Source organism: Rhinoraja longicauda, chromosome 38, assembly GCF_053455715.1.
Source record: "Rhinoraja longicauda isolate Sanriku21f chromosome 38, sRhiLon1.1, whole genome shotgun sequence".
Classification (NCBI taxonomy): domain Eukaryota; kingdom Metazoa; phylum Chordata; class Chondrichthyes; order Rajiformes; family Arhynchobatidae; genus Rhinoraja; species Rhinoraja longicauda.
The window spans coordinates 7930349-7949253 of NC_135990.1; the positions used below are offsets into that span (position 1 = coordinate 7930349).

Below are 18905 nucleotides of genomic sequence, written 5' to 3' on the forward strand. Positions count from 1 at the left end.
CACATGTAGGCTTGAGGAAGAATGTTTGTTAATATTTCACCGTTGGTTGGTTTCTGAAGAGAAAAGTTAACCATTAATGAAAGAAATCATGGTCTTTAGATCATTGACCCAACTGAATTAATTCCATTCTACCTGAACCCACGTCCGCAAATAAATACAAGGTTCAGAAGAAATGTTAACCTTGGAATACTGACAGAATTCCTAGCACTGGCAAACATCATAATCAACCCATTCCTTCTCTCCAGAGATGCTGTCTGTCCCGCTGAGTTCCTCCAACATTTTGTGTCTATTTTAAACATAATAAAGAGTTGTGCAAAATGCAAAGTGCTGGAGGAACTCAGCGGGTCTGGCAGCATCTGTGGAGGGAATGGGCCGACAACGTTTTGACTGTTAACATCATCAACAGTATCTCCCTTTTACTCCATCAACCCAAAGAATGGTCCCGACCTGTAGTAAAAAGTAATGTTGATCAAGGAAGTGGTCCATTGTTGGCTGTGGGCCAGGTGTAAACTAGTTATACATTGAAACTCACACGGACGACAGTGAAACCAGTCCAATGATAAGGGTGGAGGGGCTAACTACCAACCATGGCCCATTTCCTTGATCATCGTTACATTTTTGCTTATCCTTCATTTATTTCGTTGTACCTTGCGTACAATGACAATAAAGGCATAAAGGCATATTATTATCATTGTTCTATATCTCCCCATTTCAATAGACAATAGACAATAGGTGCAGGAGGAGGCCATTTGGCCCTTCGAGCACAGCACCGCCATTCAATGTGATCATGGCTGATCATTCTCAATCAGTACCCCGTTCCTGCCTTCTCCCCATACCCCCTGACTCCGCTATCCTTAAGAGCTCTATCCAGCTCTCTCTTGAATTTCACCCTCTGTATCTCTCGTTACCCTTTCCCCTTCTTCTTTCGTGAACAACATCCATGTTTCAAATGTTACACCAATGTCATCGTCCGTCCTGAAGAGGGCGCAAGCTTCCAGCGACACCCAGTGGGAGCCATCACTTGTAAAATAGACGATGGTGGGAGCAGAATTAGCTCAGGACACTTCCAGTTTCCAGCCCCGTCTCCCGTGGACGCTTCTGCTATGGGGCTACCCTTTCCCCTGACTCTCAGTCTGAAGAAGGATCTCGACCTGAAACGTCACCTATTCCTTTTCTCCGGAGATGCTGCTTGACCCGCTGAGTTACTCCAGCTTTTTGTTTCTATCTTTAGTGTAAACTGGCATCTGCAGTTACTTCCTACACGATGAATTCCCAGCGGGTGCTTTGTTTTGTTTTGGCTGCAGGGCTTTCACCAGCAAGAGTGTGACCGAATCAACAACCTGAGGAACACCTTGTGGGTTCATTGCAACCAACTCTCAATGCAGTGTGTGAAGGACGATGAGGTACGGTACTTGCTAAGTCGTGCGGGGCAAGGTCTTGTATACACTGGAATTTAGAAGGATGAGAGGAGATCTTATTGAAACGTATAAGATTATTAAGGGGTTGGACACGCTAGAGGCAGGAAACATGTTCCCAATGTTGGGGGAGTCCAGAACCAGGGGCCACAGTTTAAGAACTGTGGCCATTTAGAACTGAGATGAGGAAAAACTTTTTCAGTCAGAGAGTTGTGAATCTGTGGAATTCTCTGCCTCAGAAGGCAGTGGAGGCCAATTCTCTGAATGCATTCAAGAGAGCTAGATGGAGCTCTTAAGGATAGCGGAGTCAGGGGGTATGGGGAGAAGGCAGGAATGGGGTGCTGATTGAGAATGATCAGCCATGATCACGTTGAATGGCAGTGCTGGCTCGCAGGGCCGAATGGCCTCCTCCTGCACCTATTGTCTATTGTCTATTGTCTTTTCACTGGGATGGTGGGTGCCTAGAACACGTTAGCAGGGGTGGTGGTGGAGGCAGATACGATAGTGGCATTGAAGAGACTTTAGGGGTAGGCACATGGATATGGAGGGATATAGACAATAGACAATAGGTGTAGGAGTAGGCCATTCGGCCCTTCAAGCCAGCACCACCATTCAAAGTGATCATGGCTGATCATTCTCAATCAGTACCCCGTTCCTGCCTTCTCCTCATACCCCCTGACTCCGCTATCCTTAAGAGCTCTATCTAGCTCTCTCTTGAATGCATTCAGAGAATTGGCCTCCACTGCCTTCTGAAGCAGAGAATTCCACAGATTCACAACTCTCTGACTGAAAAAGTTTTTCGTCATCTCCGTTCTAAATGGCCTACCCCTTATTCTTAAACTGTGGCCCCTGGTTCTGGACTCCCCCAACATTGGGAACATGTTTCCTGCCTCTAACGTGTCCAATCCCTTAATAATCTTACATGTTTTGATAAGATCCCTTCTCATCCTTCTAAATTCCAGTGTACACAAGCCTAGTCGCTCCAGTCTTTCAACATATGACAGTCCCGCCATTCCGGGAATTAACCTAGTAAACCTATGCTGCATGCCCTCAATAGCAAGAATATCCTTCCTCAAATGTGGAGACCAAAACTACATATGGATTATGTGCAGGCAGAAATGGGTTGGTCTTGGCATGATGTTCGGTACGGACATTGTGGGATCAAGGGCCCGTTCTTGTGCTGTACTGTTCTATGTTCTAACTGAACTTTGTTCAGTGGAAGATCAGCGTAAACAAAGTAAGTCTTAGAAAGAAAGACGCGTTTATTTAGTCCCTCCATCGTCCCTAAAGCATTTTATACCAAAGAAATTTTAAAAGCGTTTGAGTTCTAATTGGATTTCACTCTTGGTTGAAATAAGTCACCGCTCATTGATTGCCTGAGTGAAGATACTGCAAGGAAACAGGCCCTTCGGCCCACAGAGTCCGTACTGTCCATTGATCACCTGTTCGCACTAGTTCCATATTACAGGTATCCCATTTTCTCATTCACTCCCTGCACACCAGGGGCAATTTACAAACGGCTCATTAACCTACAAACCCGCGCATCTTTGAGATGTGGGAGGAAACGCAGGCGGTCACAGGGAGAGCTTGTAAACCCCACACAGACAGCACCCGAGGTCAGGATTGAACCTGGGTCTCCGGCACTGGGTCTACCACCCGCACCTCTGTGCTGCCCTGTTGAAATAGGACCCCCACGTGTTGCCCGATACAAGCAGCTCCCTTTCATTGCTGCACGTCAAGCAAGCTATGGTCCCTGAGAGGACATCGAACGATGAGTGACTGCAAAATTAATGGTCTCGTTTGTTGAGAAATGGGTGTTTGCTGGTTCCCACAGGTCGGTGATCTGAAGAGCCAGTTTCTGCGCTGTGTACAGTTTTGGTCTCCTAATCTGAGGAAAGACATTCTTGCCATAGAGGGAGTACAGAGAAGGTTCACCAGATTGATCCCTGGGATGGCAGGACTTTCACATGAAGAAAGACTGGATAGACTCGGCTTGTACTCGCTGGAATTTAGAAGATTGAGGGGGGATCTTATAGAAACTTACAGAATTCTTAAGGGGTTGGACAGGCTAGATGCAGGAAGATTGTTCCCGATGTTGGGGAAGTCCAGAACAAGGGGTCACAGTTTAAGGATAAGGGGGAAGTCTTTTAGGACCGAGATGACAACGTTTTTTTTCACACAGAGAGTGGTGAATCTGTGGAATTCTCTGCCACAGAAGGTAGTTGAGGCCAGTTTATTGGCTATATTTAAGAGGGAGTTAGATGTGGCCCTTGTGGCTAAAGGGATCAGGGGGTATGGAGGGAAGGCAGGTACAGGATACTGAGTTGGATGATCAGCCATGATCATATTGAATGGCGGTGCAGGCTCGAAGGGCCGAATGGCCTACTCCTGCACCTATTTTCTATGTTTCTATGTTTCTATCTCTTAATGCAATCTCGATTGCTTGGACATTTCCAGCATGTCTTGTGAATGTGAGTGTTGAGGTTGGTGTTGATGAAATCGGCCGTGTCTCTACAGCTGTACGAGGAGACGAGGAAGGTTCTGGAGACGTGCGACATCGATGCAGATATAGATTGCTTCATTCAGAAGAAGATGACTGGGCTGACTCCTCCTGGTAAGACACTACTGCCCTGCCCGTACTCCATGCCAAGGACCCATGCAGGAAACATGTTCCCAATGTTGGGGGAGTCCAGAACCAGGGGCCACTGTTTAAGAATAAGGGGTAGGCTATTTAGAACGGAGATGAGGAGAAACTTTTCACTCAGAGAGTTGTAAATCTGTGGAATTCTCTGCCTCAGAAGGCAGTGGAGGCCAATTCTCTGAATGCATTCAAGAGAGAGCTAGATAGAACTCTTAAGGATAGCGGAGTCAGGGGGTATGGGGAGAAAGCAGGAACGGGGTACTGATTGAGAATGATCAGCCATGATCACATTGAATGGCGGTGCTGGCTCGAAGGGCCGAATGGCCTCCTCCTGCACCTATTGTCTATTGTCTATGTCTAACAACAATCGATCTCCTGGAATAAATGCCAGGGAATTGATGCATGGGGATTGAGATCCAGATGAAGATTTATTAACCCCTTCAGTTTTCCTTCCTTCTCTGGTCTCCTGAAGATAGTCATAGATTGATAAAGTGTGAAAACAGGCCCTTCGGCCCAACTCGCCCACACCGGCCAACATGTCCCAGCTACCCTAGTACCACCTCCAAACCTGTCCTATGCATGTACCTGTCCAACTGTTTCTTAAACGATGGGATAGTCCCAGCCTCAACTACCTCCTCTGGCAGCTCGTTCCATACACCCACCACCCTCTGTGTGAAAGTTACCCCTCGGATTCCTATTAAATAATTTCCCCTTCACCTTGAACCTATGTCCTCTGGTCCTCGATTCCCCTACCCTAGGTAGAAGTGTGCATCTACCCAATCTATTCCTCTCATGGTTTTGTATAGATGCTAGCAATTTCCAGAGTATCACCTATAATTCACCGGTTGGGGAATTATTAGCCTACACCATTTTGGGTTTGGAGCTGATTCATAGGATGTTGCCAGTGCTGGCAAGAGCAGTATTTGCAGCTGATGCAGTTGTACAGGGCCTTGGTGAGACCGCACCTGGAGTATTGTGTGCAGTTTTGGTCTCCTAACCTGAGGAAAGACGTTCTTGCCTTAGAAGGAGTACAGAGAAGGTTCACCAGATTGATCCCATGGATGGCGGGACTTACATATGAGGAAAGACTAGATAGACTGGGCTTGTACTCGCTGGAATTTGGAAGACTGAGGGGGGATCTTATAGAAACATATAAAATTCTTAAGGGAGTGGACAGGCTAGATGCGGGAAGATTGTTCCCGATGTTGGGGAAGTCCAGAACCAGGGGTCACAGCTTAAGGATAAGGGGGAAGTCTTTTAGGACCGAGATGAGAAAACATTTCTTCACACAGAGAGTGGTGAGTCTGTGGAATTCTCTGCCACAGAAGGTAGTTGAGGCCAGTTCATTGGCTATATTTAAGAGGGAGTTAGATGTGGCCCTTTTTGCTAAAGGGATCAGGGGGTATGGAGAGAAGGCAGGTACAGGTTACTGAGCTGAATGATCAGCCATGATCATATTGAATGGCGGTGCAGGCTCGAAGGGCCGAATGGCTTACTCCTGCACCTATTTTCTATGTTTCTATGTTTCTAACTGTCCTAGATGATGTAGATGTCACCGCCTAGAACCTCTGAAGTTCTATTGGTGAAGATGGGCAGAGACTCGGCGATGGAAGGCAAAGTACTTCCAAGCTGGGATGAAGAAAGAACACAAAGTGCTGGAGTAACTCGGCAGGTCCGGCAGCATCCCTGGAGAACATGGATAGGTGATATCATTCATCAGTCTGGACTAGGGTCCCGACCCGAAAAATCACCTATCCACGTTTTCCAGAGATGCTGCTTGGCCCACTGAGTTACTCCAGCACTGTGCCTCCTTTTGCATAGAACTGCATCTTCAGTTTCATTGTTTCGATGTGCTCCATCAGGAATTGGTCTTCTGGATTGGACATAATTGGGTTATCATACTGCCTGTGCAAATTGTGTTTGATTGATCTAAAACTACACGTTGTGCATCACATCTTGAAGAAGGGTCTCAGCCCGAAACGTCACCCATTCCTTTTCTCCCGAGATGCTGCCTGACCCGCTGAGTTACTCCAGCATTTTGTGCCTACCTTAAGAAATGGGTTTCCCAGTTTACATTTGCCAGCGAGTGTCAGTAAAGTAGTTATCTCTTCCCTTCACAGCTCCCATTGTGTACGAGAACTACTACGACAACCTATCTGCTGGGGAGAATCGCACCTTGAGCTCTTCCAAGAACGGTGGGATGATGAAAAGGTAAAGACTGCAAATCTGTTTTCATTTTCTCCGTCCCCTGTGAGATTTTGGTCTTTAGATCACAACGTATTATGTTCACAGATTCAATGAGAGAAACAGGCCCTCCTGCCCAACGTGTCCATGCCGCCTGTCTCCACTAATCCCACATGCTTGCGTATTGTGAGGTATGGTTGCCCCATGAACAAAGCCATGCTGACTATTCCTAACGAGTCTGAAGAAGGGTAGAAAAATCGCTGCTGAGACACCAGAAATATCTTCTTCAGTTTCCCTATAATATTCTAGGATACACTGGTTAGACCCCAGGCTTTTTATCCATCTTTATGTTTTGAAACCTCCAACACCTCTCCCTTTGTAATGTTGACATATCTCCGGGATATCTCAGCTCGCTCACTGAATTCCATGTAAATTCAACCGCATTGAACCAATGCTTTTCTATTTGGTCGCTATCAGGACAAGAGCTGGTTGAGATGTGAGAGATGTGCAAAGGCTTCTGGGAACTGAGGTCACAGGGGGGACGGAGGTCAGAGGAGGACAGGGGTCAGAAGGGTTGCCAACTATCTCACTCCCAAATAAGGGACAAAGGGTGACGTCACCGCCCCGCGCCCCACTTGACCTCACCCAGCCAGTGGCCACGTGCTCCCCCTCCACCAATGACGGCTGCCCGGGCCGGGTGGCGGGTTGCTATGCAACCTACGTTAGGCGGTGCACGGGCCTCCGGACCCATACAATCCAGACCTACACTGTCCGGACCTACAGTGGTCCCCGGGCCTACACTGTCCACGCCTGCACTGTCCGGGCCCATGCTGTCCGGGCCCATGCTGTCCGGGCCCACGGTGTCCGGGCCCACGGTGTCCGGGCCCACGGTGTCCGGGCCCACGGTGTCCGGGCCCAAGGTGTCCGGGCCTACAGCGACCCCCGGGCCTAATACGGGACAAGGGCGGTCCCGTACGGGACAAACCAATTTAGCCCAAAATACGGGATGTCCCGGCTAATACGGGACAGTTGGCAACCCTACCTGAGGTCGCAGAGTGGAGCCAGAGGTCGAAGAGGGCGACTGAGGTCGGAGGGAACCTGAGGTCGAAGAGGGGGACTGAGGTCAGGTAACTGCTGACTGGGATTGTTTGAGTCCGGGCTTTGTACCTGGAAGATTGAGGGGAGAGAGTTGGAGCTTTGGGTTAGTGAGATGGAGCTTGGATTCAGGCTAACAGTTATGATGGAAGAGCAGATTGCTCCCTGCACACACTGAGGGCAGGGTCAGGCAGTACTGTTGGACCACTGTTGTTAATTTGTTTGGGGATATTCTTGATTTTGTGGGGAAGATGAAAAATGCATGGTTGCATGCTGATGCCCATTGGTCGTTAAGGCTGCTGTACAAACCTAGCTCATCATGCAAAGGTCAGGAGGAAGAGGTTGAGTAATGATAACGATGACGGTTGGCTTTCATTGTCTCGTACTCTCGAAATGAGTTCGTGCAGTGAATATTCTCAACAAAGTACTGGATCTTAAACTGTCTCCGTAGAGTCAAAGCTGTACAGCACGGAAACAGGCCCTTCAGTCCACCTTGTCCACACCGACCAAGTTGGCATTCTGGGCTGGTCCCAGTGGCCTAATTTGACCCATATCCCTCTAAACCTTTCCTATCCATATCTTAGTTTAGTTTAGTTTAGAGATACAGTGCGGTAACAGGCCCTTCGGTCCACCGGGTCGGCGCCGACCAGCGATCCCCGCGCACTAACGCTCTCCTAAACCCACTCGGGACAATTTTTTTAAACATTTACCAATTAACCTATAAACCTGTACGTCTTTGGAGTGTGGGAGGAAACCGTAGATCTCGGAGAAAACCCACGCAGGTCACGGGGAGAACGTACAAACTCTGTACAGACGGCGCCCGTAGTCAGGATCGAACCGGGGTTCTCTGGCTCTGCTTTCGCTGTAAGGCAACAACTCTACCGCTGCGCCCAATCTATCTATCCAAATGTCTTCGGAAAAAATTAACTGCATCTGTTTCTGTAGCTTTGTCTGGCAGCTCATTCTAGACATGAACTACCTCCGAGTGAAAAGAGCCGCCCCTGAGATCCTTCTTAAATCTTTCTCCTCTCAGCTTGTCCATACCCTCCAGTTTTGGAATCCTTCACCTTGAGAAGAAGACTGTGAGCTCACTCACTCCACAAGCAATGCCCTGGAAAAGGAGCCTTTTGCTGAGCGTCAGAGAGTCAGAGAGTGATACAGCATGGAAACAGGCCCTTCGGCCCAACTTGCCAACATGTCCCACCTACACTAGTCCCACCTGCCCACGTTTGGCCCATATCCCTCCAAACCTGTCCTATCCATGTCTAACTGTTTCTTAAACATTGGGATAGTCCCTGTCTCAACTACCTCCTCTGGCAGCTCGTTCCATACACCCACCACCCTTTGGGTGAAAAAGTTACCGCTCAGATTCAAATGAAATCTTTTCCCCTTCACCTTAAACTTATGTCCTCTGGTCCTTGATTCACCTTCTCTGGGCAAGAGACTCTGTGCATCTACCCAATCTATTCCTCTCATAGGATATTAAAACAGGATGTGTTATATGTTAATATGTTGCTATTGCTTGTTGTATTGGGCTGTAACTGTGTTGTCATTAACCTGTTTCAATATTTTGTGTTTCAGATACTGTCCTAATTTTTTGCATTTACCCTACAGGTACAGCAATACAATAACTTTTGCTGATGCATTTATATCCACTGAGCAGAACTGTGCTCGGTTTGCACAGACTACACCTCTCAACCACAGGCACCTCTGCATGTATCAGCATTTAACACTCCTGCTTTGCACTGACATTGATTAACACTTAAATACTAAGTATAGGCGCAAGATCCTACTACAGTTGTACAGGGCCCTGGTGAGACCGCACCTGGAGTTATTGTGTGCTGGATTAATTCAGCGGGACAGGCAGCATCTCTGGAGAGAATGAATGGGTGACGTTTCAGGGTGAGAGACAGTCTTAAGCATGGTCTCGACCCGAAACATCACCCATTCCTTCTCTCCAGAGATGCTGCCTGTCCCGCTGAGTTACTCCAGCATTCTGTGTCTATCTTCGGGTAAATGTTTCACTGGGTTCTAATGTAAAGTCAGTGACTTGCAACATTAACCTCATCTTCCTCCCTTCCTCTCACTGGAAATGAGAATCGGAGGATTCTAAATAGAATTCGCAGCATTGGAGGTGGTTTGGACAGTTGTGCTATTTGGGGAGGTATAGTTTCCAGGCTCTTGCTTCACAGTCAGATAATCCACCTCCAGTCCTCATCTGCTTCACAGTCAGATAATCCACCTCCAGTCCTCATCTGCTTCACAGTCAGATAATCCACCTCCAGTCCTCATCTGCTTCACAGTCAGATAATCCACCTCCAGTCCTCATCTGCTTCACAGTCAGATAATCCACCTCCAGTCCTCATCTGCTTCACAGTCAGATAATCCACCTCCAGTCCTCATCTGCTTCACAGTCAGATAATCCACCTCCAGTCCTCATCTGCTTCACAGTCAGATAATCCACCTCCAGTCCTCATCTGCTTCACAGTCAGATAATCCACCTCCAGTCCTCATCTGCTTCACAGTCAGATAATCCACCTCCAGTTCTCATCTGCTTCACAGTCAGATAATCCACCTCCAGTCCTCATCTGCTTCACAGTCAGATAATCCACCTCCAGTCCTCATCTGCTTCACAGTCAGATAATCCACCTCCAGTCCTCATCTGCTTCACAGTCAGATAATCCACCTCCAGTCCTCATCTGCTTCACAGTCAGATAATCCACCTCCAGTCCTCATCTGCTTCACAGTCAGATAATCCACCTCCAGTCCTCATCTGCTTCACAGTCAGATAATCCACCTCCAGTCCTCATCTGCTTCACAGTCAGATAATCCACCTCCAGTCCTCATCTGCTTCACAGTCAGATAATCCACCTCCGGTCCAGTTAATATTAACTGAATATTAACTTTGAAGGCTTTTCCTTCCAACTCGCTTTGAGGTTTAGTTTAGTTTAGAGATACAGCTCGAGAACAGGCCCTTCGGCCCACCGAGTCCGCACCGACCTGCGATCCCTGCACTCCAGCACGATCTTACACACTATTTACAATTTTACCGCAGCCAATTTAACCTACAAACCTGTACATCTTTGGAATGTGGGAGGAAACCGGAGAAAACCTACACGGTCACGGGGAGAACGTACAGACAGCACCCGTAGTCAGGATCGAACCCGGGTTTCTGGTGCTGTAGGGCAGCAACTCTACCGCTGCACCACCTGTTGAGTTCCAGCCCCCTGCCCAGCCCTGGCCGTTTCCCCTCAGCTTCTCATTATCTGCCTAGCAACGACCTTAAAACTCCACTCCTCATTGCTGCCTCCCTGGTAAGGGAGCTGGGGCCTTGCACTTCACCCAGTTTGTTCTCTCATAATGGTGAACGTCACACTTAAACCCCTCCACAGCCGCTGCTGTTTCCCAGTGAACAATCACAGTCCAGCACGTCACTTCTGTTCGCCAAATATTCTCCATTTATAGGCAACATCTTTCGTGAATCTTCTCAGCACTCTCTCTAGTGGTATACCTGTCTGTAATACTGGAATCAGAACTGTGCTCAGACTAACTAATGTTTTGTACAGTTTTAGCAAGGTTTCCCTTCTCTGACGTTTGGTCCTTAGAACAATTAAGGCTGATGTCATCTTTATCTACTGACCTACCCGTTGGGACCTGTGGACTGGCACTCTGTGTCTTCTATGGGTCCTCTCTTCTCGTTCATTGTACACCGACTGGCCTTTTCCAAATGCACTGCCTCTCCGTTCTCCAGAATAAAATCCTAACAAGTCCATTGATTCCTTCCCGTTGCCTCAGATTTCCTCGCTGCCACCAAGGACTGTCAAACACATTCCTGGCTTTGGGTGAAGGTTGCAGATGATACAAAGCTGGGTGGCAGTGTGAACTGTGAGGAAGATGCTATGAGGTTGCAGGGTGACTTGGACAGGTTGTGTGAGTGGGCGGATGCTTGGCAGATGCAGTTTAATGTGGATAAGTGTGAGGTTATCCACTTTGGTGGTAAGAATAGGAAGGCAGATTATTATCTGAATGGTGTCAAGTTAGGAAAAGGGGACGTACAACGTGATCTGGGTGTCCTAGTGCATCAGTCACTGAAAGGAAGCATGCAGGCAGTGAAGAAAGCCAATGGAATGTTGGCCTTCATAACAAGAGGAGTTGAGTATAGGAGCAAAGAGGTCCTTCTGCAGTTGTACAGGGCCCTAGTGAGACCGCACCTGGAGTACTGTGTGCAGTTTTGGTCTCCAAATTTGAGGAAGGATATTCTCGCTATTGAGGGCGTGCAGCGTAGGTTTACTAAGTTAATTTCCGGAATGGTGGGACTGTCATATGTTGAAAGACTGGAGCGACTAGGCTTGTATACACTGGAATTTAGGATGAGAGGGGATCTTATCGAAACGTATAAGATTATTAAGGGGTTGGACACATTAGAGGCAGGAAACATGTTCCCAATGTTGGGGGAGTCCAGAACCAGGGGCCACAGTTTAAGAATAAGGGTAGGCCATTTAGAACAGAGATGAGGAAAAACTTTTTCAGTCAGAGAGTTGTGAATCTGTGGAATTCTCTGCTTGAAATCTGTGATCAGAATAGATTCTGTAAAGATGCCGCGTATCAGGACACTAGGGGATATAAAAAGCAATTAACATAACAGGAAAGGAAGGGATTTTTTTCTGTTAGGGATTGCCCAGTGGTCAGTCTGACTAATTGGTTAACCAGACTCCTCTCCATCCGCCAAGTGGCTTCAAGAGTCAAGTGTATTTAATTGTCATATGACTGACAACAGAAGAATTAATATTCTTACTTGTGCAGCTAAACAGGCCTATTAATGGAATACACTTGTGATATAATAATCAAAAATTAAAAAAATTAATAACCATAATATTAGGTAACCATAAAAGTGCAAAACCTTAGTCCATAATGCAACCAAAGTCATGAGAAGATCATAGTTGCTGAGGTGTAGGGAAAAAAACTCCAGATGCTGGTTAAAATTGAAGGTGGACGCACAATGCTGGAGTAACTCAGTGGGTCATGCAGCATCTCGGGAGAGAAAGAATGGGTGACGTTTCGGGTCTGAAGAAGGGTCTCGACCCGAAACGTCACCCATTCCTTTTCTCCCGAGATGCTGCAGAGTTGCTGAGGTAGTGGTTAGTCATGTGCAGCGTTCAAGAATCTAATGGTTCCTGGGAAGAAATTATTGTTGAACCTGGAGGTCACGGTTTTCCGCCTCCTGTACCACCACGCTCCCCATAGTAATAGTGAAATGAGAGTGCGTGGGTCTTTGATATGGGCTGCCATTTTGAGGCAGCACATCCTGTAGATCACCTCTGGTTTAGGAAGAGGGAGGTAAGAATGTAAGGCCCACTATTAAACTGTGATGGCTGTTTATCTAACATCGAGTAAATAAATGTATTAACTAATGCAATATTCCGTCAGAGTTTCAGAATATGAAAATAACCAGTTCAGAGATGAATTTAAAAAATGATACGATACGATAGAACTTTATTTATCCCAGGAGGGAAATTGGTTTGCCAACAGTCATGAAAACACAAGAAGATACATAAAACTAAATGTGAAATTAAAGTGATGAGTGGAAAGTCCAGGATTGTGGATGTGCAAAGATTGGGTGGAGGAGAGGGGAAGGGGGAAGTCAGTCTACCCCACGATAGAAGGGGAAGGAGTTGTACAGTAGGACGTCAGTCAATCTTATTATTTATCATGGCTGATTTATATTCCTGACCGTTGGAGTTTGGGTTAACTTTTTGATCACTCTGTTTCTCCTTGTTTAGGATTTCTAATCTTTTACCTGGCTACAATTCCAAGTCCAGCAGCAACAACTCAGTCAGTGCCACTGCACCACCCGCTGGTGAGTAACGGTATTGACATAAATTATGCTTTCCGAATTATTATTTTTGAGTGGCGCAGCGGTAGAGTTGCTACCTTACAGCGCCAGAATGGCCTCCTCCTGCACCTATTGTCTATTGTCTGAAGTCTAGGTTGCATGAAGTAGACTTGGTATTCTGAGGAAAGGCCTGGATAGAGTGGATGTGTAGAGAATGTTTCCACTTGTGGGAGAGTCCAGTGGTCATAGCCTCATAATTAAAGGCTGTTCATTTAGGAGGATGAGGAGGAATTTCTTTAGTCAGAGGGTGGTGAATCTGTGGAATTCATTGCCACAGAAGGTGGCGGAGGCCAAGTCAATGGATATTTTTAGGGCAGAGGTAGATATATTCTTGATTAGTGCAGGTGTTAGGGGTTATGGGGAGAAGGCAGGAGAATGGGGTTGAGATACATCAGCCACGATTGAATGGCGGAGGTAGACTTGATGGGCTGAAAGGCCTAACTCTGCTCCAAATTACTTATGGAGTTAGAAAAGGCACCTGCCTTGGACATGGGTACAGGCTTTCACTTACCACTAGATGGCAACAATGGTCTGCCTTGGAAAAACAGTGAATCCCACAAAATCCGGCCCCAATCTTTCTCATTGATAAATATTGCCCACAGGCCTGATACAGCACTCTTAGTTCAGGGATGATCCGTTTTTCAGTCACTGAGTGATGTTCAGTGGTATAAATACTCAAAATAAACTGGGAGGGGGGAATTAAGCTATGGCTTGTGATGTGCGGACCAAATTAATTATCATAGATTTGTAATTATAATTAATGTATCAGCCGAGTATGTAAACATACAATTTTAACCTCCAGATAAAGTTTTTGCAGTGCTCACTCTGTTGGTTTTCTGTGTTTATTTGCAGAAGAATTGTACGCCAGTGTTGCTGTTACACAACAGGAAAACCCAAACAGCTACAGAGTGCTCTACGACTACACTGCTCAGGTAAACGAGATGCTTCCCTTTTGCCACTGTTGAGATGCTGCCTCTCCTTGCAAAAGAACCTTCTATATAAGTCTGCAGTGTGCAGAAAGGATAGACACAAATTGTGTGAGGATAGACACAAAATGCAGGAGCAACTCAGCATCTCTGGAGATGTTGCCTGACCTGATGGTTCGATCCGATTGCTTCGCTGAACACCTGCGCTCGGTCCGCATTGACCAAAACGATCTCCCGTTGGCCGAGCACTTCAACTCCCCCTCCCATTCCCAGTCTGACCTTTCTGTCATGGGCCTCCTCCAGTGCCATAGTGAGGCCCGCCGGAAATTGGAGGAACAGCACCTCATATTTTGCCTGGGCAGTTTGCAGCCCAGGGGTATGAACATCGACTTCTCCAACTTTAGATAGTTCCTCTGTCCCTCCCACCCCCTCCTCCTTCCCAGATCTCCCTCTATCTTCCTGTCTCCACCTATATCTTTCCTTTGTCCCGCCCCCCTGACATCAGTCTGAAGAAGGGTCTCGACCCGAAACGTCACCCATTCCTTCGCTCCCGAGATGCTGCCTGACCTGCTGAGTTACTCCAGCATTTTGTGAATAAATGGTTCGATCCTAACTATGGGTGCTGTCTGTTTTTGTACGTTCTCCCCATGACCTGCGTGGTTTTTCTCCGGGTGCTCAGGTTTTCAACCACACTCCAAAGATGTACAGGTTTGTACATTTTTGGCGTGCAGCGTAGGTTTACTAGGTTAATTCCCGGAATGGCGGGACTGTCATATGTTGAAAGACTGGAGCGACTAGGTTTGTATACACTGGAATTTAGAAGGATGAGAGGGGATCTTATCGAAACGTATAAGATTATTAAGGGGTTGGACATGTTAGAGGCAGGAAACATGTTCCCAATGTTGGGGGAGTCCAGAACCAGGGGCCACAGTTTAAGAATATGGGGTAGGCCATTTAGAACAGAGATGAGGAAAAACTTTTTTAGTCAGAGAGTTGTGAATCTGTGGAATTCTCTGCCTCAGAGGGCGGTGGAGGCCAATTCTCTGAATACATTCAAGAGAGAGCTAGATAGAGCTGTTAAGGATAGTGGAGTCAGGGGTTATGGGGAGAAGGCAGGAACGGGGTACTGATTGAGAATGATCAGCCATGATCACATTGAATGGCGGTGCTGGCTCGAAGGGCCGAATGGCCTCCTCCTGCACCTATTGTCTATTGTCTATTGTTTGTAGGTTAATTGGCTTGGTAAAATTGTAAATTGTCCCTAGTGTGTGTAGGATAGTGTTAGTGTACGGGGATCGCTGGATCTGTTCCAGCGCTGGATCTCTAAACGAATCTAACGTTATTTGCCAAGTGAAACGTTTGTTTTTGTGCCCATTGGTGACCCCAGAAACGTTCTCGACCCTAAAAGTGATCCATTTCTCCATTTGCTGCTTTGGTTGCTATAAATATAATATTTTCATAAGATAATAAAGGTGTGATTTATATTGCTTTCCTTTGAATGGTATAGACACTGAGGGGCGGGTAGAATTGGGGTCAGTTTTATGACCTGGGCTGCTGGTAAAATGAAGGTGAAAGGAGGAAAGAAGATAAGACTTTATTTATTGCCTTCCATCACAATGGGGAATGTGAAGGAGCTGCCGTGGTGGGTGTTTATGTCAAATGTTTATGTAGTTGTGTGTCTTGTTGGGTTTTTGGTATGACTATGACAAACCAAATTCCTCGTATGTTGCAAAACATACTTGGCCAATAAATTACGATTATGATTATGATGAATAAATTATGATTACCTTCTCAACCCTCTGTGTCTTTGTCAGAATGACGACGAGTTGGACATTGCAGCCGATGATATTATCCAGATCACAAACGAGAGTGAAGACGGGTGGTGGATGGCCAGCCGGAATGGGCTGAGTGGCCTCGTCCCCAGCACCTACTTGGAGAAAGCCTGAGCTCCAAGGACGGCACGAATTCACAGTCGATTGAGCAACAGTGGAACTTGTTATGGTGGTCGATGTTGGCCACCTGCTGCTTTGTTTTTAAGTTTACGTGAGGTGATTGATTACATGCTGTTGATGGTCACACATTGTAGATTTATCACTTGTAGACCAGTATTGTGTGGTAACTTTGCCTGTAACATTGCTGCAGAAGTACATTGCGTGTTCCGGTGGTACGGGAATAACTTATTCCTACACATTCTCCAAATTAAGTTCTCGCACTAATGAACTCCTGGAACTTTGTGGTATTCTGTTCTTGTTCCACCTTTTGCCCTATTTTGGCTATTGGGCGGTGCATGTGCGGATATGTATTGTAAAGCATCTACCCTGCGCTTGTGTAGGAAGGAACTGCAGAGGCTGGTTTAAACCGAAGATAGACACAAAATGCTGGAGTACCTCAGCGGGACAGGCAGCATCTCTGGAGAAGAAAAAATGGGTGATGTTTCGGGTCGAGACCCTTCAGGTAGCCCTGGGCCTTCCCTCTCTCTATCCCTCCCCCACCCAAATCGCACTAGATTCTCGTTTTCACCCAACAAAGGCGGGTATCCTTTATCATCGTCAATATCTCTCGTTTCCCTTATCCCTCAACTAGTCTGAAGAAGGGTCTCGGCCTGAAACGTCACACATTCCCTCTCCCCAGAGATGCTGCCTGTCCCGCTGAGTTGCTCCGGCTTATTGTGTCCACCCTGCGCTTGCACCGATCCCAACAGGAACATCGACTTCTCCAACTTTAGATAGTTCCTCTGTCCCTCTCTTCACCTCCTCCTTCCCAGATCTCCCTCTATCTTCTTGTCTCCACCTATATCCTTCCTTTGTCCCGCCCCCCCCCCCTGACATCAGTCTGAAGAAGGGTCTCGACCCGAAACGTCACCCATTCCTTCTCTCCTGAGATGCTGCCTGAGCTGCTGAGTTACTCCAGTTACACCAACTGTTCATGTCAACACCAAAGTTGTTTCAGATGCTTGATCAACTCGGGGTGCTTTGTGAGAGAGTCCTTCTCCCCTTGAACGAATTAACGGGGGCCTTTTAAGGAGAGTGCCAGGGCAATGTATAACCAATGCTGGAGATACGCACAAGGACAGCTCCAGACTTGCACCTTTAGATTGTATTTTGTGGAATATTTTAAAAGAGGAATAAGTATCATTTCCTTTCCACGGGTTCTGCATTAGCCAGCGTTTTGATGGGGGTAGAAGGCTTGGAGTCCAAGAACCCTTCCAATCAATGCTCAGCTGCAGGTATCCTGTTCTTACCTGTGGTTTCTCTGAAGGCAGGTATCACAAAATGCTGGAGTAACTCAGCAGGTCAGGCAGCATCTAGGAGAGAGGGAATGGGTGACGTTTCGGGTCGAGACCCTTCTTCAGACTGATTCTCTGAAGGCAGGGTCTGCTTTTGAAAGAGGTATTTCCTCATGATCCAGCTTTTTTTTCCCCAAAAATAATTTGAATCAACTATTTACAAACAAACCCACCACCATAATATAAAATAAAGAAAGTATTCTTAAATATTAAATCACTATTTTCTCCCATCCTTATTGAGAATGCATTCCACCTCCCACGGTGCCCGGCAATCCCAGAATTCCCCTGGGCCCCAATGGACAGGGCATAGTCTCTCTCTAGTACCACCCAGGCGCAGAAGTAACCCTGGAAAATGGGCAGGCAGCCGGCTCGGGCAGAGCCCTCTTCTGCCTGGTGACGATGGCCAGCTTGGCCAGGTCCAGGAGCAACCCAACCAGGACATCCTCGGCCCCACCCTCTCCCCTACGCACAGGGTGTCCAAAGATGAGGATGGTGTGGGTGTGAAGTGCAGCCAGAAGGCAAAGGAGCAGCCCCTTTAGATATTGGAACAGGGGCTGCAACCTCACACACTCCATGTACACAGACTCTTCTAGCCCGCTAAAGTGGCAGGCTGCCGGCGAGTCTGGTAACCAACCGCGAGAGAAACAGGTTGCAGGGGACTCCTCAGTGCAGTGCCCTCCACCCAGGTCCCCGATGTAGAGGGGCAGAATCCCTGCATAGAGGGACCCCCGCTGGGGACCCTCACACAAGATCCAGCTTTGGTAGAGCAGTTGCCAGAAGGTTCCATCACAGTCTGCCTTCAGATACAAGTGGCTGATTGTTCTCAAAAAAAAATTCTTAGCAAAGAAATGCTGGAGGGGTTTATCAATTCTGAATCTAGGATTGTCAATTCCTTTCCTGCACTTTCCATCTTTATTCCCGAGGTGTGTGAATGGTTTTATTTAGTGTTTAGTTCTAGAAAGTGTAAGAATTATTGTGATGTCTAGCCGTTAGTTTGAATAAGTCAGAAAACACTTCCATTTCGCGAAAGCATGTGTGTGCATAACACCGGCTACTTTGCAGTTGTCACAATCTATCGTTATAGATTTATGTGAAGGTTTAACATTGAAACTACTTATCGTGACATTTAAACTGCAAAACCTGTAGTGTTGCAGTTCCAATTTTTGCCCATTAAGTGGTGCAATGGAGCATGTTCTGTTGTTACAACGGTGTTAGTGTGAGCAACTGGTGAATTTATAAGCAAGCGTAATTTGTGCTGTTAAATGCTGGACTTGTTCGCTGTGTGACTTGGTAGCAAGATCCTGTATTAAAAATTGCATATAGTTTTATATAAATAGTGACTGTGAGAAAGTGACATAAATCTCCACACCATGATAAGTTTGTGATTTAAGTATTAGCCGTTGTAAATAGTTAAGGAGCCAAACTAATATATAACCACAAGACTCATTTTATGTCTACCTGTCTC

General features: G+C 46.8%; 1 protein-coding gene across 2 annotated transcripts in view; it reads left to right on the top strand.

Moving 5' to 3' along the window:
• Window positions 1-18905, top strand: part of pstpip1a (proline-serine-threonine phosphatase interacting protein 1a) — an 85356-nt gene extending 66451 nt beyond the window's left edge. The window contains exons 10-16 of one of the 2 annotated variants that reach the window (XM_078429887.1): window positions 1305-1403; window positions 3933-4029; window positions 6177-6267; window positions 8917-8949; window positions 13116-13192; window positions 14081-14160; window positions 15969-18905. In XM_078429887.1, coding sequence (XP_078286013.1) covers window positions 1305-1403; window positions 3933-4029; window positions 6177-6267; window positions 8917-8949; window positions 13116-13192; window positions 14081-14160; window positions 15969-16100 — 609 coding nt within the window. In that variant the 3' untranslated portion in view covers window positions 16101-18905. The remainder of the gene's footprint in view (window positions 1-1304; window positions 1404-3932; window positions 4030-6176; window positions 6268-8916; window positions 8950-13115; window positions 13193-14080; window positions 14161-15968) is intronic. The other variant, XM_078429888.1, reaches the window with a different exon arrangement.